Here is a 25084-nt window from a genome sequence, read left to right as displayed (position 1 = left end):
TTTTCGGTTATAAATGAATTGTAAAGAAGTAGTAAAACCAAAATTCCGGCAATCAAAATTGTTGTAAATAAATCACTGAAACATATTTATAATTTTGTGTGTTGCTTGGGCTACTCTCATACAATAGCCTTGGCTTGTACCACCTACGAATTTGTGCGAATTGCTCAATAGACTAACGCAAAATGAACTCCCCCAAGAAATTATGATGTTTGAGCGGTTCGCATAATGAACGCAAAATGAACTTTTGTTCGAGAAGAAGACCCGCTCAAATGTCAAAGTCCATCGGGTGAGTGAATTTGATGAACTCCTGCACAGGTCTATGGTAATGCTAATTGGATTGATTAAAATACGAGATAATGACGACGACCTTACTATTGAGCAGTTTTTCATTGAGAATGATTTTTATTGAGAAAACAATAAAAGGAATAACGCCAAATTTTCACGGATTTTTATTTCACGAAAGCGCACCAAATTATTGTAGACAAGCTGTTTCTTCTTCAATAATGTTACTTCTAACTCGAATATCAGGAACAATATCCAGTATTTTGCGTTCGGTTATGGCGGCGTGAGTGCCACTCGATTTGACATTAGAGAGTTAGAAAACATTAGAACTCATCTAGTCAGCTTTGACAAAATTAAATTTTAATCGTAAATAAACAGTTGTCAAAAAAATGTTGTTGTTGTTGTCAATTCTCTGCTACATCTAAGCCTGAGACTTCTAGAATAGATTTTCTTATAAGATATTATATATTACTTCAAGACCTAAATAAATACATTTAACGATATCTTATATGTCTAGGGATATTGGAAAGGCTTAAACGCAATTGGGGATTGTGAAGCAGGGACTTAAATTTATGAGGTAACAAGATGATGTATGAAGAAAGGTGTTCAACTTTTATCTCTGGAAATGACACGATTTGTAATGCATAACAGGAACAGGTTTTCAAGAGTAAGTTGTGGTTTCCCCACCATTTTTGGAAAATGCTTATCGAAACAAATAATTGATCACCAAGCTTGTAACTACTGGATTAATTATTAAATACTTCAATGTGAATGTGTTTCAATTACATTAACCTTACTTTAAAAGTTTAGGACGATTAATGCATTTTACTTTCCCGAAGATAAGTATGTTGCATTCTGTAATCAGTTTCACAACCATTACTCCATCGCCAATGTTGGTTCAAATATATCCGCTGTAATACAAATAACAAAATTAATTTGGTGGTCCAGAATTTGAATTTTTGACGTTGTTTTGTTTGGAGAATCATAGTGAGTGCCAATATTTTTAATAGATCGAGGCCTACATTGATTATATAGGTAAATATTTTCTACCTCTTGAATATCAAAAGTACATTCATTAGAACTCACTTGGCCGCCATTATCTAGCGCAAAATACTGGATAATTATTTTTATTATCTTTATTAATGAGGTTTTCGGCCCTGGGCCGGTTTACCTCGCAAATACTGGATAATCTTGAAAATCAAATGCAACTGTTTTTGCGAAACGATAACGAAAACTACTAGTACTGCTTCCTCTTCTTCTTCTTCTTATTGGCATTAAATCCCCGCACTGGGACAGAGCCGCCTCGCAGCTAAGTGTTCATTAAGCACTTCCACAGTTATTAACTGCGAGGTTTCTAAGCCAAATTACCATTTATGCATTCGTATATCATGAGGCTAACATGATGATAGTTTTATGTCCAGGAAAGTCAAAACAATTTCCAAACCGAAAATTGTCTAGACCGGCACCGGAATCGAACCCAGCCACCCTCAGCATGGTCTTGCTTTGTAGCCACGCCGCTTTCCGCACCATACTAGTACCATACCATTGAGATCGAATTACACATCCTAAAGTTACAATCAAGTAGTGGAATTAAATGGAAAAATATTAACTCGTCTTATGGCAAGGAAATGTGTTCCACTTTAAAACGCTACCCATGCTAGGGGAAGGGGGGGCAATATGCCCTAGCTAAGCAAACACTGCTCTATTGTCTTATTTGTAACGCTATTCATGGGTATTTTTACATTATGCATCAGTTAAACAAGATAGCTAGTTGATGCCATTCAAAAATTGTCAAAAATCTCAATCATATTGATAATATTCACATTTCAAAAAAGTGGTGATATTTTGTAGCCGGAAAACTCATGAGGCAAAACGCCTTTCAGCTGGCGGCTCCTAGGGAACAAAGTACCACGCGTCGGCGAATCAGCATTCTAGTATGGATAGTCCGTGGAGACGCAAGTACTTTGTAGGTTATTGCCAGTAGGGCGTTTTGCCTCGCCAAAATGTTAGATGTTTCTTCAAAATGTGGAAATTTTCGTTTTTTCCGACCTTCCCATGAACTATTTTGAAACTTTTTTCGCCTACCCTACATAATTTTAGATCTAGTTTTGTTACGGACATATTAATTACGGTAAATATGAGGGAAACCACAAAAGGCGTTTTGCATCGGGGGGGCGTTTTGGGGCCTCTTCCCCTACGTAAAATATTGTAATGAATGAATGCTTAGGTAACAGCTATTCGCCGGGATTCTATCGTAAGGCCGCGGCAAGCAATGTTCCATTTACGTTTCCATACCAACGAGGCAAAAGAATCGCAGTCATCAAGCGAGTGAATCGCTTCTTCACGATAGTAGCGTCGCGTGTGTTTGGGAGAACCTTAAATTTGCTGGATGTGGAATAGTCCTCGCCCTAGTCATACAGGGCCTATAGGACCTATACTATAGTATAAATAATTTTTACAGCATCTTCTTGTAACAAACTATCATTAAAATTGCAATGCACTAGTCCCGTGATATTTTCTGAATTGTTCAATTTTACTTATTTATTCCATATGGACTTCCAAAAGCACGAACAGACTTTCATGCGTACTCGCTTACTTACGATCGAATACTCCGAAAGCTCTCCGATCAGCCTCCTTTAACATCCATGTTTCATAGCCGTATAAAGCCTCCGGAAGAATAAGAGTAGTATACTGCGCAAATGTTGTGTTCGATACTTAAGCTGGTTACGAAGTCCGTAATAATCCCCATTCGTAGTTGCAATATCACTTTTCATCTCGTGGGTAAAATAATTATCGCATGTCACTAGAGTTCCAAAGTACACAAATTCTTCTACAACTTCAAATGTTTCACTTCACTACCACCAGCACTAATAAAGCCACGTTGATTGTTAGCGATCAAATACTTCATTTTTCTGATACATATTGATCGTGAGTCCAATCGACGCTGTCTCCCTATCAAAAGGCACAAAAGCCTCTTCTACGACACGGCGATCAATCCCGATAATATCGATATCGTCCGCAAAGCCCAGGAGCATATACAATCTTGTGATAATAGTGGCGCTTCTTTGCACGCAAGCTCTTTCGTTTCACTGAATCGTACGCTACTTTGAAATCAATAAACAGATGATGTGTCTACAAGTTATACTTCCGGAATTTATCAAGGATTTGCCTCAAGGTAAACATTCGATCCGTCGTTGATCTGCTCTCACGAAAACCTACCTGGTATTCGCCGGAAAAGTACTCTTCAAGGGGTCTCAATCTCTACAACATATGCGGTGAAACGAACGACGGCAGATGACAGCCACGAGTTGGATATGTACTAACTTTCAATAGCAGCTTTGTCTTAATTCTTATTCGAAAAACTTATCAAAACTAGATTTATTTCATCCAGCTCAATACCATAATACATTCGCTCGACATAACGGTTCGGTTCTTTATTCAAAGGACTGCACGCCAATAAAGCTTTTCTCTGCCTTTCTATGAAAAGCAAAAGAAAAGAAATAGATTGCCAATAAATTCTCATTATCCCACAGCCTATCCCAATGAACATCTCCATCCATGGCAGTTCCAATCAGAAACTCATTACGATTATTTCCGAAATAAATATGTAACCCAGTGGAATAAGAATTGTTTTAAGATACACAGAGTTTATCTTCCGCCGTTATTATTTTTCTTCTTCTTCTCCAGCGAAATAACATTGTCAGGCATTCCCCAGCTGTATGAACTAAATATAAGGAAACGAGCATAAATCGCGTCAATCTGAGCGTTTCTTTCCTATTCTACCTAATAAAATGCTCTGATATCAAAATTCAGTACACAATCTTCTTTATTACCGGAGAGAAGAAAACATATACCAACTTTAATCTTTTTGTACAGGAATAAAGGGACAGATCTGAACGGAATTACAAAACCTAAAAAGTAACACAAATTATCGTAAAAGTTAATTCTACCCTTTGGAATCGAGTGACTATGAAAAGTGCCTGAAAGGGTGATGCTTGGTCGTTCGGCAGCACACGGTGGAGCCGTCACCACCGCCACATATCGCCCGGTCGTCAGCAGGAAACACTTTCCTTTCTCCTACGTACCTTCAATCAGCTTTGAATGGACGTCGTACAAGCTCTGCAGAGATATGGATCAGATAGAAAAGAGGGGGTTTCCCAACAGACGGTTGGATACCCGTTAATTAATACTACATCGGAATGAACGGGTTGATTAGCATCGGCAGCGCTTCACCCCTCGTGGATACAACACTCTTGATCATCCTCGTCCATCCGGAAATCACTCACACTTCACTTGCTTAAGGTTTTGCTTCCGTTGCGTCCCGTTCGTAAAATCCTTTCCCGGATCGGGGTGGGCGATTATAATGATGATGTGGCAAAGGTCAAACGCGTCTTGAACTAGGTGGATGGAAGGATATTCGAAAAGGATGTCACCCAACCATTTCCCATCGATGGATTTATACATAATTCGGTCTATAGATTCGAACTCACATCATCAGTTGGGCCGAGTAGCATCATCAAGGTTTCCGCTGGCTGCGGCCAAAACGTAACAATCCTGTGAAACGGGGCCAAGTTGAAGGTACATCAATGGAGCGACACCGGTTTCCGTGTTTCAATTTGGGACGGTGGGATTTGGGAGAAAATATAAAGTTGCACTTTTCCCGACTGAATATAGTTTTATATGGTGGTACTTCCATGCCAGACAATGGAAAATATGACTTTGCTTCTCTATGTAATATGGTCAAATCAGATGCTCATATGCAACTTTTGTTACTTTTTTAAATATGTATGAATGATTTTCTATTTATTTATTTTACTTAATATTGTTGTTTACTTAATTTAAAATTAATTGAAATTTTAGAACTTACTAATGACTAATATTTCAATCTATCTGGCAAGGACGATACCCAAACCGTACGACATAAACCACAAAGAAAGAAAATGCAGTGAGCGCACCGCAAGGTGGTCAGAACCTAGCGCCACAGTTAGGAACAAACAATCGTAAATTTAGTAACAACGAATTCGGGTTACCTTTGCCACACCAGTAAACCAGCAGGAGCCGAACTAGTGCCGTTATGCCAGGTAGTGGGTTATTGATCCTCGCCCCCACCTTTGGCTTGTCTTCGAAACAGCAGTACGGTGTATGTTAACATAAAGCAAATGCAGTGTGGTTGAGTGCGAAGCCGAAGTGAACGATACAGTGCACAAAAGGGTGTTGCTCGATGCTCGGATGCTAGTCAATGAAATTGAATTTAAAAGATGTTGAAAATGTCTCTGCCGTATGGTGTAGTTGGCACAAAGCCCTACAATATAGCTGGAGTCATTTTCAACACCCTGCATTACTATTTAGGTACACCCAAACGAGGTATTGCGGATTTTTGCTCTTATCCAATTTATATGTGTAACAATTTGGTAATGATAGGACGTTGCTAATAAAATACTGGAGGTGATCAGAGGTGTAGATTCCTTCAAGGCAGTGGAGATTTCATACGTCACTCATCGAATTTCACGAGCTCTGCCTAACAAACTATGTACAGTCAGATGTCCAACTACCGTATAAATGATAATATTTGCACCACCGTGCATGCACGTAATCAATAATTCATTCCATATCATAGTAGTCTGCGAGTAAAAGAAGCCAATTTAAATAGATTGGCAGTTGTAAAATGACGAAGTGATTGTCCCACGCACAAATGTTGCAAAAAGGCATTTCAATCACCGTGGGAGTGTCAGGTGGACCATGAAATGGGGAATTATACCCGGTGATCATTCCAGAAGGCAATACAATAGGGGAGAGCCGTCCAAATGCACCCCTTACGCTTTTTCGATGCTTTCAGCAATATAAACTAGAAAACCGAACCATTTCAACGTGTAGATGCAAAATTTACAAAAACAGCTACATTTCACAATGATATCCCTATCAAAACAGTAAGGTTTTCATGCCTTTCTAACGCATTTAAAAAAAATCTTTAAAAAATACACATACGGCAAGCGCCCGTATTGGGGTTAAATTGGCTCAATTGCATGTAAAATAATGGTGAACGCATGGTTGTTTATTTTTTCTTAACGGGTTTTAATCTTGCGGGTAAGGCGAAAGAATCACAAATCGTTGAATTTGAGCGAATAATGGCAATATTCGTTCATAAATGTCCTACAACAGATTATATGTGTGATTTCATTAGTGAGGCCATTTTCCCCCGGGGTACCTAGTCGCATTTTACGTTTTTCACGATATACGATATACGTATCACGATGTATAAATGATTTTTCATAGTAGGATGACAAAACTCTGTCAGACCCACAATAATGACGATTAAAATCGATTGCAAGGGGTAACAGAAGTTTTGATCATGGAGGGGTGGAGGACTTTCCGACTTTTTATTTACCCAAAAAATAGCCAGTAGGGTACCCGGTTACCCACGAAACTGAAATGGTTGTATCTCATGCAATTATCTTGGGTCCATCCGACGTGTGAACATTTGAGTGACCACTTCGGAACAGGTTCCCAGAAAGGCCAAGATATATCAACATTTTTCCGGGCTGAAAGACAATAAAAAAATAAAATAAAAATAAACATTTTTCAATAGAACCTAAGCAATATGGGTATCGAACTTCTTGGAATTGCATCAGCAGATTGCTTCTTACAATAAGATACGACTTTTTCTAATCCGTTTGTTGTAGCAATGTGAGTGCAAAATCGGTCACTCATTGACCCCTAAGTGGTCCTCGGGAAGGACATCCGGAGCAGTGCTCATTTTTAAATAGCAATGTGAAATCATTTTCAAGGACCACCCATTAATCCCGGAGGATCAGTAAGTGGTCCTCCGTAAGTTCCGGATCATCCGAAAAAGTTTCCGACTCCGATAATTTGTCTTAGAAAGCAGCGACTTTTTTAGAAATTGAGTGTTGTAGCCATGAGCGAGCAAAATCAGTACAAGGACTCATTTATTGCGGATGTGATTCTTCGGAAGTTCTGGATCATCCGGAGAAATGATCAGTTGAACAAGTTCGTTGATTGATTGGTTGACGTAATGTGATACCAAAATCAATGCACTGCTCCGGAAGATTCAGAAGATTCGAAGAAAGACAATTCTGGTACTGCATCCCAGAAAACTACGACTTCAAAAATTGCTTATTGTAGCATTGTTAAAGCAAAATCATTGCAAGGACAACGAATTGAACCCGATTGGCAATCAAGTGGTCCTATGGAAGCTCCGAAACACCCGGAGTAGTAACCAAATCGGAAATCGTCCTAGACTGCTGTGACTTTTTTATACGCTATTTGTTCTAGAAATTTGAGAGGAACTCCTGGAGGAACTTCTGGAAGAACTTCCGGAGTAACTCCTGGAGGAACTCCAGGAGGAACTTCCGGAGAAACAACTGGAGGAACTTCCGAAGGAACTCCTGGACGAACTTCAGGAAGAACTCCTGGACGAACTTCCGAAGCAACTTCCGAGGAACTTCCGGAGCAATTCCTGGAGGAACTTCCGGAGGCACTCCTGGAGGAACTTCCTGAAGAACTCCTGGAGGAACTTCCGGAAGAACTCTTGGAGGAACTTCCGGAGGAACTCCTAGAGGAACTTCTGGAGAAACCCTTGGAGGAACTTCCGGAGGAACTCCTGGAGGAACTTCCGGAGCAACTCCTGGTGGAACTTCCGAAGCAACTGCTGGAGGAACTTCCGGAGCAACTCCTGGAGGAACTTCCGGAGGAACTCCTGGAGGAACTTCCGAAGGAACTCCTGGAGAAATTTCCGGAGGAACTCCTGGAGGAACTTCCGGAGGAACTCCTGGAGGAACTTCAGGAGGAACTCCTGGAGGAACTTCCGGAGGAACTCCTGGAGGAACTTCCGGAGGAACTCCTGGAGGAACTTCCGGAGGAACTCCTGGAGGAACTTCCGGAGGAACTTCCGGAGGAACTTCTGGAGGAACTTCCGGAGGAACTTCTGGAAGAACTTCTAGAGGAACCCCTGGAGGAACTTCCAGAGGAACTCCTGAAAGAACTTCCGGAAGAACTCCTGGAGGAACTTCTGGAAGAACTCCTGGAGGAACTTCCTAAGGAACTTCATGAGGAACTACAGAAGGAACTTCCGGAGGAAATCCTGGCAGAACTTCCGGAGGAAATCCTGGAGGAACTTCCGGAGGAACTTCCAGAGGAAATCTTGGAGGAATCTCCGGAGGAACTTCCTGAGGAACTACCGAAGGAACTTTCGGAGGTAATCTTGGAGGAACTCCTAGAGGAGCTTCCGGAGGAACTTCCAGAAGAATTCCTGGAAGAACTTCCGGAGGAAATCCTGGAAGAACTTCCGGAGAAATTCCTGGAGGAGCTTTCGGTGGAACTCCTGGAGGAACTTCCGGAAGAACTCTTGGAGGAACTTCTGGAAGAACTTCTGGAGGAACTCCTGGAAGAACTCCTGTAGGAACTTCCGAAAGAACACCTGGAGGAATTTCCAAAAAAAACTCCTGAAGGAACTTCCGGTAAAAATTTCTGGGAGATTTCTAAGAACAATTCTGGAAGAACTTCTGAAGGAATTTCTGAAAGAACTTCTGGTGGAATTTCTGGAAGAACTTCCGGAGGAATTTCTGGAAAAACTTCCGGAGGAATTTCTGGAGGCTGAAAAGGTTCTGTTACACCACCGCCATAAAATTTCAATCTGTGTACAGTTATATTTCGGAGGACCACTTGATGGCTACCTAAAACCGAAGTGCATGCATTGATTTTGCTGAAACAAACGATGCATGAAAAGTCACAGCTGCCCAGAACGAATTTCCGGAATTATTCACTTCTCCGAATATCCTGAATCTGTCGGTGGACCACCTTGTGGCCACTGGGGGTCAATGAGTGGTCTTTGCATTGATTATGTACTCATCTTGCTAGAAAAATCGATTAAAAACATGTTACAGTTTTCTGAACCATTGAAAATGGTTTATAATCATCAAATTCATCAAATAAGTATACCCCGAAGTGTCCATTCCGAAATAGGTTTCATGATGGGTCATTAGTTTTTTTGTGTCTTTATTTGCGAGATTTTCAACGTGCTAGCTGCACGACATGGGGACCCTAAACGTTTGGAGAAACTGGAGCAACATCGTCCAGGGCCGACGACTACGGAGCTCAATAGGCTAAGCATTGCCCGAGCAAAGACGGTTAACAAAATGAGAGCAAACTGATATTTAGCTTTGCTGTTGAGATTATGTTGAAAACGAATAGTATACGAGTTCTGCCGACGTGTCACGTTATCAATATCACGGACATCTGCGTCGGTTGAATATTTTTTTGGAACGACGCAAATTTTCAAGTTATCAAACACCATGCAAACCTAAGTGGTTGTGTCTCCATAACCAACATACGCATAAGGCTTCCAAAAACAACTCAAGGGCAGGTATCAGATACGGCCAAAAGGCAATTCATACTTCTTTTTAAAACTGATTCAAACAATTTTTGTTTACATTCATATTAGAGGCGAAAAATATTCTAAAAAATAATTAACAAATCAAGCATAATTTTTCATAACGACGTATGTAACAATTATGAGGATTCGAGAAATCCTTTGCAGAAAGTTGTCAAAACTTTTTCTAAAACTGTTTTAAAACTAAATCTTTTTTCAATGTTTTTTCCGCTGGCATGCATCAATACATGGCACTTAATAAGCGTGCTTCACGTCATAGCTCAGTTAATTCAAATTCCCTGTGAAAAACGATAAAGTTATACATATACCGGTATGCTGTACATACGTCGCTGTACATTGGTCGGTTTTCCATAGTGCACGATTGACGCAACTGCAGTTTTGTTTTGTTTTGCTTTTTTGGTACATAGGTCGCTCTTAGTTCCCATATATTAAAGCAACGTATGTAATAGTGAGACTTCAAAAATAGAAAAATCTACATACGTCGATTCGCAAAAAGATTAAATTAAATAATATTAAGATCTAACATCAGTAAAATCGATGCGTATTATATAAAGTCGCGTGTGATTGGCATGTTGTATTGAAAACCTCGTTTTGTTTACTTTTGTTACATACGTCCTTGTGAAAAATTATGCTTATATTTAATATTCTAAAACATCAAAATGTGACATAACCGCACATCGCCTCGTTTGGGTGTATTGGAAATAAGAACAAGTCCGCACAGCAGTATAGACTAAAATTGTACATTTTACCGTTTGATGCTTTGGTCATCCGAAACCGAATGATGGCTCGGTGGTGGTGGTGGTGCTGCTGATGGTCAGTCTCCGCAGGGTACAAACAAACGAATTGCACATCCTTTCAACTTTCAAGGCACAATTTGCATAAGGGTAAAACGTGCACAGGTCAAAGATAGTCACGATAAGGTTAGGAAGTCAATAAAAAAGGGCTTCTTGTTCAAAGAGGGAGTGAATACGTGTCACGGGGAAGCTTGAAAGTAGATTCGTTGGTCCAAAGTTTGCTCGTTAACCTTACTTGCACAGCTGTCTTACGTCTGCCGAGCCCTCCTCAATCAGTTTGTGGTGAACGTTGCTCAGGGCCTGAATACGATTAAATGGTCCGATTTATGTATGGGTATGTGCGGATGAGACAAAATTAAGAAAGTTTAGGAGGTAGTTTAGTAGATATAACGTCTAATCCCATTACCAAGTACCGTATAAAGTTATCTAAATGCAGTAATAGTTTGAAGCTATATACAGTTGAAATTGCATACCCTTATACCTATCATATCATACCTTGGTTATACTAGTCTTTAAATATTCCTCTAGAAAAATTGTGATTAACATAGAATATGTATATTTAATGAAAAAAGGTACGAAGGCGTTGGTACGTTTTGTTTTGACCATTTTTTCAAGCTCGTAGAATTTGTGACCGAGATTCGAAATCTTATGTACAATAACAGACTAAAATTTGCCAAAGTCTTCATTTCCCTACATAACACGAAACCAGCATGAAAAGTAAAAAACTACCATTTATAAAAAGAAAATATGAAGCATAATCAAAATGATTTGATCGCACATGATTATGTGAACAAATATTGTTTTATCGATTCCGCAAAATTTAAACTTTTTTCTTCAAAGCTAATTCTCTTATCACATATATCAAACATCATGAAGCGGTCCTTGATTATCGCATCCGAAGTTCAAACGGCACTATTTGAATATAATTCGCCCTTTATTTTTTAGTTACGGCAACGTCTAAATCTGATGCAATCAAATCAATGAATATCCAAATAAAAATATCGTAATTCTAAGAAGCAAATAATTACACCCATGTTTTTTTACGCATATGGAACCCTGGTTAACCTGAACTTTCATAGCATTTTAAATACCACCTGAATTTTCTTTGATTTTTTGTGAATTTTTACGTAGGGTTAACTCAATGTCTCATTAACGCTAAAGGTCTTAATCGACTAAAACCAAACCGTGCAAAAAAAAAACCTGGGTGTATTGTATGGCTTATTGCCGCAGCAAGCATAACTGTCCCATATTCATATGGATTTCATATCAATATGGGACAGTTATGTTTGCAGCGTCAGTTTAGCTCATGTACATATTATAAGAACAATACTAAACATTTCAGACACTAAGGTCGCAAAGATTTATAAACATGTTTTCATAGTTATCGAAAAGCGTCATTACGTCTCATTCCTACTCATTGCTATGTATGCAATTAATACGATCAAACTGACCAGCACCACCACCACCATCCATTAACATACGCCTTATAGATAGATAATGGAAGAATACCTCGACCAAACAGTAAATTAAGCAATTCTCTAAATAAAAAAATCCTTCACCTACCTTGAAATACTTCACGGTTTTAACACGAAGTTCCAGCGTGGCATCCTCATCGCATATCATAATCGTATGCGGATGCTGCTGGAAGGCACTGACCGTCCACATGTGATTAACCCCTTCCTCAATCGCCTTATACAAGGCAAAGGCCTTGTGCGCACCAATGATCAGAATCATCACCTCCCGGGCGTCCATCACCGTCCCCACTCCGACGGTCAGCGCTTGCTTCGGAACTTTGCTGATATCGTTGCCAAAGAACCGCGCGTTGGCCTCTAGTGTATCTTGCGCCAGAGTTTTCACCCTCGTTCGCGACACCAAACTTGACCCCGGCTCGTTGAAAGCAATGTGCCCATCCGGTCCGATTCCTCCGATGAACAGTTCGATTCCTCCGGCAGCTTTGATCTTATCCTCGAATGCATTACACTCGGCCACCAAATCCGGCGCATTTCCATCCAAAATGTGCACATTCACCGGATCGATGTCGATATGTTTGAAGAAGTTGTGCCACATGAAGTAGTGATAGCTCTCCGGATGGTCCCGCGGCAAATCCACGTACTCGTCCATGTTGAATGTTTTCACGTACTTGAAGGAAATCCTGCCCGCTTGGTGGAATTTGATCAGATTGCGGTACAAGCCCAGCGGAGTGGATCCGGTTGGGAGGCCCAGCGTGAAGAACCGGTCCGGGCCCGGTTTGAAGTCATTGATGCGCTTCATGACGTACTTGGCCGACCATTCGCCCACGTAATCGGCCGTGTCCAGGATGATGAGCCGCATTGTTTATTCTGTCTGCAATGGAAATGGGTTGAACGTTGATTCCATTAGTATCAAATTTCGGCTACGTAAGGATCGAGCCTTAATGGGAATAGAGTTTAATACAAGCGTTTACCGAGGACAATGAATAACAAATAACGTATCGCAATTAGGTAGATCAGTAACCAGAATTATAAATTTGATGAATCACAAAACACCAAATAACACCCGCGATACGATTCAACGATTGAAAATAAGTATTTCGAATAGAAATCCACAAGTAGGTATATGTAAGCATATGAGCACATTGAAAAATTTACGTTACGTAATAAAACAAACGAACTCCGCGGCTTAACATTGGGCTGCTACTAGACGGTAGACAAGCCCAAGACTGCGCGCAGCAACTAGAAGTGGCACTCTCAACGGAAGAAGCTAGGCGCAGTTTCTCTTGAAGATGGCTGAAGAGATATTCGATGGCACGGTGCTCCGGATCAGAAAACCGACTGGTATGACGGCGATTGTGAACAGGAAGTGGAGGAGAAGAATACAGCATTGGCGAGATTGCTGCAACACCGCACGAGAGCAAACGAGGCACGATACAAACGGACGCGTAACAGACAAAACTTGATTTTCCGAAGGAAACAGCGCTAACAGGAAGATCGAGACCGTGAAAACACTATGCAACTGTACTACCGCGCTAATAACACACGGAAGTTCTATGAGAACCGCATGAACCGCCCACGTAAGGGCCCACGTAATGGCCAAGCCGTAGCCTGACATGTGTAAGGATATCGTTCACACCGCGAAAATCGGACGACTGCTATGGGCCGGGCACAGCCGGGCCAGAATGTCGGACAATAATCTGGTGAAACTGGTTATCGACAACAATCCAACGGGCACAAGAAGGCGATTTGCACAGTGAGCAAGATGGATCGATCTGGTGGAAGACAATTTGCGAACCCTTCACAGACTGCGGGGCTGGCGACGTGCAGCCATGGACCGAATTGAACGGAGAAGGCTTTTATTTTCTTCGCATGCCACTCCGGCCTTAATCTGAGAGATAAATAAATAAGTAATGATTCCACAATTTAAATATATGCCTTTTTTTCTGCTGTGTCGTGTCTGCATACAAAACGAGATCAACTGGAGTAATCATATAATTGACATCATGACAGCAAATTTTGATTTTAATTTGATTTCAACTTTGCTCGGGTTGGGGACATCCCGAGCAGGAAAAATCAACTCAATTATACCTCATTCTGTTATTGATACCATACTCTGTTATGAACTAGCCTTGCATAAGACAATTTTTGAAACCTAGAACATCTGCCTTAGACACATTTGAAGAAAATACGGAAGAGTTTTCTGTTAAAAAAGCACGTGGCAGCTCTGTTTGAGAGAGAAAACGCAAGATTGGGCCAGCCAGAGTGAATCTTGCTTGAGAATTTAGCAGTAAACGGAGAACAAAAAGGACGGGCAACAATGGGGAAGAAATTTATCACTCGTGCAGTGGATCATCGGCGAGAAAAAACAGCAGCATCAACCACCCAAGTAACCATGAAGCTATATATGCATGTAAAAAACACAGCCCTAAAAGTAGACTTAAAGTGGAAAAGGGCAATTATAAGACCGAATTAATGGTTCATTACTTTGGCATGGGCTGCAAAATGGTGGGTTGACATCAAGGAAGAAGCGCCCAACAGAGCTCTGGTCCCCACAAGTCCCTATCTCACGCTTCCACGGGTCGTCCGATGACAAAAGACCGCCAGCTAAGGGTTGTGTACTTAGCTGGTAGTGCAGCCTGGGCACTGTTGTCCTTCTGACATTAGCTAGAGTGAGAAGGTACGCCTCGAGCGTCTGTTCACCAGGAGGTGCGGCTCAAACAGCGTCTGCCTGGTACCCAGCGGCTGATTAACGAAATGCTGTATCGCGTCAGCTATACCTAAGGTGGCAGCCCCATCATCGCGATGTAGGTAACGCGACCCCGGTAAGGTAGCTTACTGAAGCCTCTCAAATACCACGAAAAATGGAGATAGAAGAAAAAGAGAACGTTATTTTTGGAAACCGACCCGGCAACGAAATAAGGACTATGATTGGAAACTCGGTACCTGGAATGTCAGGACCCTAAATGAACCTGGACGAGTGAGCCTTCTGGCTCGTGAACTGCAGAAGGTTGGGGTGAACGTGGCTGCTATTCAAGAAGTCCGATGGCCTAGATCCGGAGAACGTGAATTCCGAGCCGTGGACCCCACGACCAATACTGCATTCAAGTATAACATCTATCACAGCGGCGGTGAAAAAGCAGAGCATGGAGTTGGTTTCGTAGTGATGGGCAAGCAGATGAAGCGAGTGTTGCGGTGGAAACCCATTAGCGAACAAATCTGTGTGTTGAGGATACAGGGAAAATTCTTCAATTACAGCCTAATCAACGTTTACGCACCGACAAACGATAAATCCGACGACGTGAAGGACACGTTTTATGAATGTCTTGATAAAGCCTATGGAGAGTGCCCAAAGCATGACGTGAAAATTGTTATCGGAGACGCTAACGCTCAGGTCGGTAGAGAGGACTTTTTCCGTCCCATAATCGGTAGGGAGAGCCTTCACTCCGCTACCAATGACAACGGCCTACGGCTAGTAAATTTGCTGCTGCCAGAGGGATGGCCATCAGTAGCACCTACTTTGCACGAAAGAACATCCGAAAGCACACCTGGAGACACCCAAATGGTGAAACTTGCAACCAGATAGACCATGTTCTGGTGGATGGGCGCCATTTCTCGGATGTTATCGATGTGCGGACATTCAGAGGTCCGAACATTGACTCTGATCACTACCTCGTTGTCAGTAAAATTCGATCACGGTTGTCAACTGTATCGAACGAAAGATCACAGCGAACGATGCGTTACAATATCCAGCGATTGTCGTCGGAAGGAGTATCGGCTGAGTACCGCCAGAAGCTCGACGAACGGATAAGTGCAATCAACGTTAGCGACAACATCAACGATCTATGGGAGTCGATCCATGGAGCGGTGAGCACAACAACACAAGAAGTGGTAGGCACTGCACAGAGGCGACCCAGGACGGGTTGGTTCGATGTGGAGTGCCAGAGAGTGACAGACGAGAAGAACGTTGCCAGAAGCCGGATGTTGGTGTCAGGTACCCGATCGAATAGAGATCGGTACAAGGAAGCAAGAGCAGCCGAAAAACGAACCCACCGCAGGAAGAAAAAAGAGTACGAAGAACAAGTGATTAGTGAGGCGCAGGAAAAATGGCGCAGAACGATATGCGGAGGTTTTATGATACTGTCAATGGCGTGCGGCGAAAGACAGCGTCATCTTCCGTCATGTGTAACGAGCAAGAAAGGAATTTACTGACAGATAAATCTGAAGTGGCTGTCAGGTGGAAGCAACACTTCGAGACTTTGTTGAATGGAGGAAGTGACGGTGCATCGGAGAACAGAATAAATATTAGCGACGATGGACAAGCTGTGGAATCACCTACACTAGATGAGGTTAAAAAAGCTGTCAAAGAGCTGAAAAACAATAAGGCTGCGGGGAAGGACCAGCTCCCGGCTGAACTTCTCAAACATGGCAGTGAGCAGCTTAACGAAGTTCTGCACCATATGATGTCGAAAATATGGGAAGACGAGGAAATGCCTGCTAGCTGGTTGGACGGCCTCATTTGCCCTCTCTTTAAGAAAGGGCACAGACTGGAGTGCGCCAATTACCGAGGAATAACCCTCCTTAATTCGGCGTACAAAATTATGTCCCGTATTCTGTTCAACAGATTGAGACCGCTTGAAGAGTCCTTCGTCGGCGAATACCAAGCAGGTTTTCGTGAGGGCCGATCAACGACGGATCAAATGTTTACCCTGAGACAAATCCTTGATAAATTCCGGGAGTACAACTTGCAGACACATCATCTGTTTATTGATGTCAAGGCGGCGTACGATTCAGTGAAACGGAATGAATTATGGCAAATTATGCTTGAATATGGTTTTCCGGCGAAACTGATACGGCTGATTCGTATAACGTTGGACGGATCGAAATCAAGTGTAAGGGTTGCGGATGAAATATCGACGTCATTCGTTACCTTAGATGGATTAAAGCAGGGTGATGCACTCTCGAACCTACTGTTCAATATAGCGCTCGAGGGAGCGATTAGGAGAGCTGGTGTGCAAAGAAGCGGTACCATTATCACAAAATCGCATATGTTCCTGGGATTTGCGGACGATATCGATATTATCGGAATTGATCGCCGTGCCGTGGAAGAGCCTTTTTGCCTTTTAAGAGGGAGACAGCGAGGATTGGACTCACGATCAATACCAGCAAAACGAAGTACATGGTCGCTGGCAATCAACGTGGGTTCATTAGTGGTGGTGGTAGCGAAATAGTGCTGGATGGTGAAAAATTTGAAGTGGTAGAAGAATTTGTGTATCTTGGAACATTAGTGACGTGCGATAATGATGTTACCCGCGAGGTGAAAAGGCGTATTGCAGCTGCAAATAGGGCTTATTACGGACTTCGTAACCAGCTTAAGTCCCGTAGTCTGCAAACGAAAATAAAACTCACGCTGTATACTACTCTGATTCTTGCGGTGGCTTCAAACGGCCATGTAACATGGACGTTAATAGAGTCTGATCGGAGAGCTTTCGGAGTGTTTGAGCGTAAGGTTCTGCGGACAATACTCGGCGGTAAACAGGAGAACGGTATCTGGCGGCGTCGCATGAATCACGAATTGTACCAGGTGTATAAAGGGCTGGATATTATTAAGCTTATACAACACGGCAGACTACGGTGGGCTGGTCACGTTGTTCGTATGCCGGAAGAACGACAAGCGAAGATAATATTTAGTAGAGAACCCGGAAGAGGCCGCAGGCTTCGTGGAAGGCCGCGTACACGATGGCTTTTTGCAGTTGAAGAGGACCTGAGGGCGCTCAATGTTCAGGGCGACTGGAAGCGATTGGCCCAGGATCGAGTCCAGTGGAGAAGGATACTCCATTCAGCGTAGGTTCATCGAAAAGCTGTAGCCCATCAAGTATCAAGTATCAAGTAAGTACTTTGGCATGTTGAAATAAAGCACCAGTAATGTATCGCTGCATTCGTACTGCTGAGTTAGAGTATCGTTGTCTGACAGTTGATAAATAAATGCAACAACACATCGTTAAAACAGATCTAATGCAATTAGCATTTAGCATGCCGATTTGTGATTGATATATGTGCAATATTGTAATGCTTCGTGTTACTTGGGCAATCACGGATTGAAGAGATCCAAATAACCAAGGATGTGAAATACAAAAGCCATATAAGACAAATAAGACAAACAAGACTAATAAGACAAACAAGACTAATAAGACAAACAATACTAATAAGACAAATAATACAAATATGACAGACAAATAAGACAAATCAGACGAATAAGACAAGAAAGACAAATAAGACAAAAAAAGGTAAATAAGATCGATTAAATCACATGTCCCGAACTCCAGAACGTTTTGGAGAACCGAAAAGACCTGTAGTAGTTTGTAGAAATAATGAGTTAAATCCTATTGGTTCAAAAGACCTGCTGGGATGTTCAACGATGCATGGATTAGGGTGGTTCAAAAAATCGATTTTGCTCCACAGTGCTTATCTGATTCTTTATCATGCTCTAAGTGTCCTCTGAAAATTTGAGCTCATTTGGATGAAAAATGATTTAGCACAAGCCGTTTCAAGTTTGCATGCAAATTAGAATGGGGAAAATTATTTTTTCATTGTACTGTTAATGACGCTTCCCCACCTGCGCCTGTTAAAAGCTACATAGCTAAAAGGAATACTCAACAGCTTTCACCCAGTGAAAACCGCATCTTAATTAATCTTTCCAATAATTAGTAATCAAATTTAATCTATGCCGTGGTTTTCTGGAGCTAATTGCATAACTCCTCAACAGGCAACATTGCTGCTCGTGGCGCGAAAGATAGCACACACAAATTCAGGCTACTATGTTGTACTGCACATTTCAGTGATGCCCTCAAAGAAGTTTAACTATCATGACTAAAGATTTGCATCCTGTCTTAAAATCGATTACTAATTATTGGGGCAATTAATCAACATGCGGTTTCCGTTGGGTGAAAGCTGTTGAGTATTCCTTCTAGCTATGCAGGTTTTCTTTTAACCTGTGCTCAATGGGGAAGCGTCATTAACAGTATAATGAAAAAATAAATTTCCCCATACTAATTTGCATGCAAACTTGAAACGGCTTGTGCTAAATCAGTTTTAATCCAAATGAGCTCAAATTTTCAGGGGACACTCAGAACATGATAAAGAATCAGATTAGCACTGTGGAGCAAAATCGATTTCTTGAACCACCCTAATGGATATATCGTTCAGGACTTGGTTGATCGGGTAGATCACATGTTTTGAACTGTTTTGATCTCAAGGGAAATCCTATCGGCTCAATGCTAAGATGTTCAACGATGCAAAAATACGTGGTTCAGGGCTTGGTTGATCGTATATATTACGTGTTTTGAACTCCAGAACGTTTTGGAGATCCTGAAATAGTTTACGTTGATTCCAAACTCGATCAATTTTTGTCTTATGATCACATAGATATTTTTGGACTTATATCTCAGCTTAGGACATTCTGTTTGTAGACATATTTCCTGATACAATCGAGGATATGTACTCCAAAACAGTTTGGACGGCCTAGAACACCCGAAAAAGTATTTCAACGATTATTAAATTATATCAGAACGCCAGATAACAATCGTCCTGAAGTAATAAAGTGCAAACAAACCCGCATCTTGTCACTTTTATTTCGATGAGGGGAAGTTGGTGATGGGAATCCTCTCTTGTTATTTAGGGCCTTATTGCCGCTAGTGCTTGAAATATTATAAATACAACATTTGGCCAAAAGCTAACCCAAGTTATTTTATTTTAAAAGCTAAATCTCTTTAAAAAAAATTATTGAATTTTCTTGTTGATAAAAACGGAATAATTGTGTTGACGAAATCGGAGCGTGACAAAATCGGAACGTGACAAAATCGGAACATATACACCCAAATGATCGTTGGAAAATTTCAAAACTTTTGCCAGTTGGTTTTGCAAAATTCTTTTTTTACGCCTCAAATCATTGGAGTGCTGAGAAGCAAAAAATTCAGTTGTACAGCTAAAAAACAAATCAGACAATTATTGTATAAAATATTGGCAAAAACAATTCTGTAAGCTTTTTATACAGATATTGTATTAAAATAATACAAATCTGTAAGATTTTAATACAACAATTGTATTAAAATCTTCCGAAATTGTATATGCCAAAATATCATATAGTTTTTGTAAGATGATAAGGTATCAAAATCTGCTATTCGCTGGTTGGGTGTACAATAGTTCAACATTTAGAGTCTAATTCATTGTCTAATTGAGGAATGGTAGGTCTACGAAATTATCTTGGAACATTTCTTGATAAATTTCAAAAAGATTGTCAGCTGGGATAAGCGAAATTCCTTCCCAATTTCGAGTTATAGACATTTTAGTTCGAAAATAGTGCTCTACCGCGAGAGAGCTTCCCTCAGACCTAATAGTAAGGTTATGCAAAATTTTGTAAAGCAATTGTACGTTATGTTTATCGAAATTTTCTATTTTTTTTATGACAGCATCCTTACTCTTACCGATCTAGCAGAAAATAAGCATCTCTAAGATTATAAACTGTTGGCGACAGGGACTATGTCCAAGGGCTAAATGAACTTTTAAATAGTTTTCGGCTGATTTATTAGGAGCTGATTTGTGTATTTTTGGATTTTTTAATCGAATCGCATCAGCCATAACCTATATAAAAGTTCATTTAATCATCATACAATGTTCTGTGAAATTGTTCTGTAGCATACCAACTGCCGTTTTTGCAATTCTGAGGTCAATCGAGCAATCAGAACCAATTTTCAGATCGAATGAGTGACGGAGGTGTATTTTCCTATACATTTTGGCTGAAATCCCCATACAAACTTCAAATCAAATGCGCCAGCTTATGCAACAAGTGATTGAGCTGAAATTTTCAGAGATTGATTTTCTCACCCAAAGACACAATCCTGGGGGGTGCCCCGTGGAATTACACAACTTTTTGTTTCCTGGGCCAGTCTAGTGTACAACACGCGTCGAAGTCGGACGCCGCGGCTTAACATTGGGCGGCTACAAGACGGTAGACTAGCCCAAGAATACGCGCAGCAGCTGGAAGTGGCAGTCCCAACGGAAGATCAGCTAGGCGCAGCATCTCTTGAAGATGGCTGGAGAGATATTCGATCCGCCATTGGTAGCACCGCAACCGCTGCACTTGGCACGATGCCCCCGGATCAGAGAAACGACTGGTATGACGGCGAATGTGAGCAGTAAGTAGAAGAGAAGAATGCAGCATGGGCGAGATTGCTGCAACAGCGCACGAGGGTGAATGAGGCACGATATAAACGGGCGCGGAACAGACAAAACTCGATTTTCCGGAGGAAAAAGCGCCAGCAGGAAGATCAAGATTGTGAAGACACGGTGCAACTGAACCGCGCTAATAACACACGAAAGTTCTATGAGAAGATAAACCGTTCACGTAGGGTCACGTACCACAGCCAGATATGTGTAAGGACATAAACGGGAACCTTCTTACGAACGAGCGTGAGGTGATCCAAAGGTGGCGGCAGCACTACGAAGAACACCTGAATGGCGATGTGGCAGACGAAGATGGCGGTATGGTGATGAACCTGGGAGAACGCGCGCAGGACATAATTTTACCGGCTTCGGATCTCCAGGAAATCCAGGAGGAGATTGGCCGGCTGAAGAACAACAAAGCCCCTGGGGTTGACCAACTACCAGGAGAGCTATTTAAACACGGTGGTGAGGCATTGGCTAGAGCGCTGCACTGGGTCATTACCAAGATTTGGGAGGAGGAAGTTTTGCCGCAGGAGTGGATGGAAAGTGTCGTGTGTCCCATCTACAAAAAGGGCGATAAGCTGCTACCGCGCAATCACATTGCTGAACGCCGCCTACAAGGTACTCTCCCAAATTTTATGCCGTCGACTAGCACCAATTGCAAGGGAGTTCGTGGGGCAGTACCAGGCGGGTTTTATGGGCGAACGCTCCACCACGGACCAGGTGTTCGCCATTTGCCAAGTACTGCAGAAATGCCGCGAATACAATGTGCCCACACATCATCTATTCATCGACTTCAAAGCCGCATATGATACAATCGATCGGGACCAGCTATGGCAGCTAATGCACAAACACGGATTTCCGGATAAACTGACACGGTTGATCAAAGCGACGACGGATCGGGTGATGTGCGTAGTTCGAGTTTCAGGGACATTCTCGAGTCCCTTCGAAACCCGCAGAGGGTTATGGCAAGGCGATGGTCTTTCGTGTCTGCTATTCAACATCGCTTTAGAAGGGGTAATACGAAGAGCAGGGATTAACACGAGTGCTACAATTTTCAATAAGTCCGTCAGCTATTTGGCTTCGCGGACGACATAGATATTATGGCACGTAACTTTGAGAAAATGGAGGAAGCCTACATTAGACTGAAGAGGGAAGCCAAGCGGATCGGACTAGTCATCAACACGTCTAAGACGAAGTACATGATTGGAAGGGGTTCAAGAGAAGACAATGTGATATCCACCTCGAGTTTGCGTCGATGATGACGAAATCGAGGTGGTGGAAGAATTTGTGTATTTGGGCTCACTGGTGACTGCCGAAAATAATATCCGCAGATAAATTCGGAGACGCATAGTGGCTGGAAATCGTACGTACATTGGACTCCGCAATCCGTTCTTCCGTACGTACATTGGACTCCGTTCGCCGCCGTACCAAACAGACAATCTACAAAACGCTCATTAGACCGGTAGTCCTCTACGCACACGAGACCTGGACGATGCTCGTGGAGGACCAACGCGCAGTTCTGCGTATCATCTATGGTGGGGTGCAGATGGCGGACGGTACGTGGAGGAGGCGAATGAACAACGAGTTGCATGAGCTGCTGGGAGAGCCATCCATCGTTCACACCGCGAAAATCGGACGACTGTGGTGGGCCGGGCACGTAGCCAGAATGTCGGACAGTAACCCGGTGAAAATGGTTCTCGACAACGATCCGACGGGCACAAGAAGGCGAGGTGCGCAGCGGGCAAGGTGGATCGATCAGGAGGAAGATGACTTGCGGACCCTCCGTAGACTGCGTGGTTGGCGACGTGTAGCCATGGACCGAGCCGAATGGAGAAGACTCTTATATATCGCACAGGCCACTTCGGCCTTAGTATGAATAAATAATAATAAGATTATAAACTAGAGGGGCCTTCCTTATCCGTGCGCTAAGATGCTATAAACCACGGCTATAAACCAAAGAATAAAATAAATAATTGTGAGAATCCTTCAGGAAATACTCTTTCCTTACTTTCCAACATGTAATTAGGTTGAAGATTTCCTTGATACAAGTTGTCATTCTAATACAAGCATTTTTGTAATGTGTTGGAATTTGCCCAACAAACCATAGGAAGTTGTTACACCAATGTACACATGTACCATGCGTCTCCATATGCTCGTATGCTTATTATGATTACACCCAATATTTTTTTACACGGTTGGTATTCTTTAATTTGCCGGTTAACGGTTTAAATACCACCTGAATTTTCTTTCATTTTTGACGTAAACTACGTCTAAGGGGAAGACTCAGATACAGGGTGTAAAATGAAAATTTCAAAATTGGGGACCGTCACGAAATCATGTAAGATTTGTAACATTAATAGGTCCTTTATCTTCCGCTGGATTTTGAAGATTTATATATCAATCGATTCGCAAACTCTCCACCAGTAGGATTGAAACTTTTGATTATCAACGCTAAACTATTGAAAATTTTAGTTTTTTCATGCATTATGCATCCCCTATACGCGCGTACCAATCCTTGGTAATTGCCTAATTTTAAGACACAGAGAAACAGACGTCTCACTCAACATATGTTCCATCGTTCACCTTTTCAACGGAAGATTCAATGTTTTGTAGGTGGTCGATCGGCTACCGATGGCGCTTTCATCGATTTTGCTTGTGTTTGACGTTTGCACACTACAGCCATCTGGTGTCCGATTGTCCAATCACAGTGCATTTAGCATTGGGCAATAATGTTTCCGTGACGATGATTTTGATTGCATTTTGTTCTAAGTGAGACGTCTGTTTCTCTGTGTTTAAGATATTATCAATTATTGAACTGGGGTGAATGAATGGGGTGGTGTACTATATTTGGTTTAACGTAGTTTACGTCGAGCGGTCATATCTTGTATACAACCCCAAAATTTTTTTGTGAAGAAAATTATTTTGAGCTTTTTAGTGGAATGTCTTCACTTGTCATAAGACGAGTTTGTATAATCCCATTGAATTCCATCACTTAATTGTATCTTGACAGATACGTATTTCGACCTCAACAGTAAGGCCGTCTTCAGTGTCTCGTACTTGACTCGACTCAGACGACTAAGTCAAGATACAATTAAGTGGTGGAATTCAATGGGATTGTACAAACTCGTCTTATGACAAGTGATTTTTTTTGTGATTTTTTTTAATGGGGTTAACTCATAGTTCCATCTACGCTAAAGGTCGTAACCAACTAAAACCCACCCGTGTAAAAAAAGAACTAACTTAATATTTGGACTCCTAATCATGCAAGTGACTTCAACGCCAAGAAAGCGACGAACACCTTCTATTTTGTGACCAAATAATCTTGGAATGTTCCCAATCAATCAACTATCGCCAGTCACTAGTCATTTTTTGAGATCTTTAAGTACAAATGCGGCAAATGAGCATCCCAAAAACAAATTTACTGTCGCCCAGTGTTATTATTACCAAACACTATATATGATGATCACGATGGTTCACCGGATTAGGTAGGGTACTAACTGAATTGAAAAGTCTATACATGACGTTTGGATAAGATGCTTTTAATAAACATTTCACTAGCAAATTTTCAAAACGACTTATCTGCTTTTGTAAACAAAGATTCAAACGACGATTTGACGAATCTGTTAGTACTTCCACGCAAACCAACGACATTAACAGGTAGCCGATGTCTTTACCTACGTATAGTTAATAGTTATAGTTATTACTAGAGGCCTTAATTGTGGCTCTTATTAATACTTAATATTTTAATTTAAAAAATCATTTACGCCCAATAATGGTGTTGCCATAATTGATGAAAATCGTCTTTGGCAATCAATACCATTGTTTCTTTTTGGAAATCGGTAATTAATTGGGATTTAAAGCTATTGCCAAAATACTATTTTTATATGCCCGACAAAGATACAATCACC

At 41.6% G+C, this 25084-nt stretch overlaps 1 protein-coding gene across 9 annotated transcripts in view; it reads right to left on the bottom strand.

Annotated features, from left to right (window-relative positions):
- Nucleotides 1-4084: 4084 nt before the first annotated feature.
- The window catches only part of LOC134213469 (glucosamine-6-phosphate isomerase), a 39580-nt gene continuing 18580 nt past the window's right edge, over nt 4085-25084 (bottom strand). For 4 of the 9 annotated variants that reach the window (XR_009979461.1, XR_009979465.1, XR_009979462.1 and 1 more), the window contains 4 exons: nt 12046-12825; nt 10438-10782; nt 5313-5514; nt 4085-4836 (listed from right to left, as the gene is read on the bottom strand). Coding sequence is in view for 3 of the 9 variants with exons in the window: in XM_062692549.1 (XP_062548533.1) it covers nt 4777-4836; nt 12046-12813 (828 nt within the window). In the remaining 6 variants the exon portion in view is untranslated. The remainder of the gene's footprint in view (nt 4837-5312; nt 5515-10437; nt 10783-12045; nt 12826-25084) is intronic. The other 5 variants (XR_009979464.1, XR_009979463.1, XM_062692549.1 and 2 more) reach the window with 5 other exon arrangements.

This window comes from Armigeres subalbatus, chromosome 2 (genome assembly GCF_024139115.2).
Source record: "Armigeres subalbatus isolate Guangzhou_Male chromosome 2, GZ_Asu_2, whole genome shotgun sequence".
NCBI lineage: Eukaryota > Metazoa > Arthropoda > Insecta > Diptera > Culicidae > Armigeres > Armigeres subalbatus.
The sequence above is the reverse complement of the archived record's forward strand: the minus strand, read 5'-3'. Positions and strand labels throughout refer to the sequence as shown.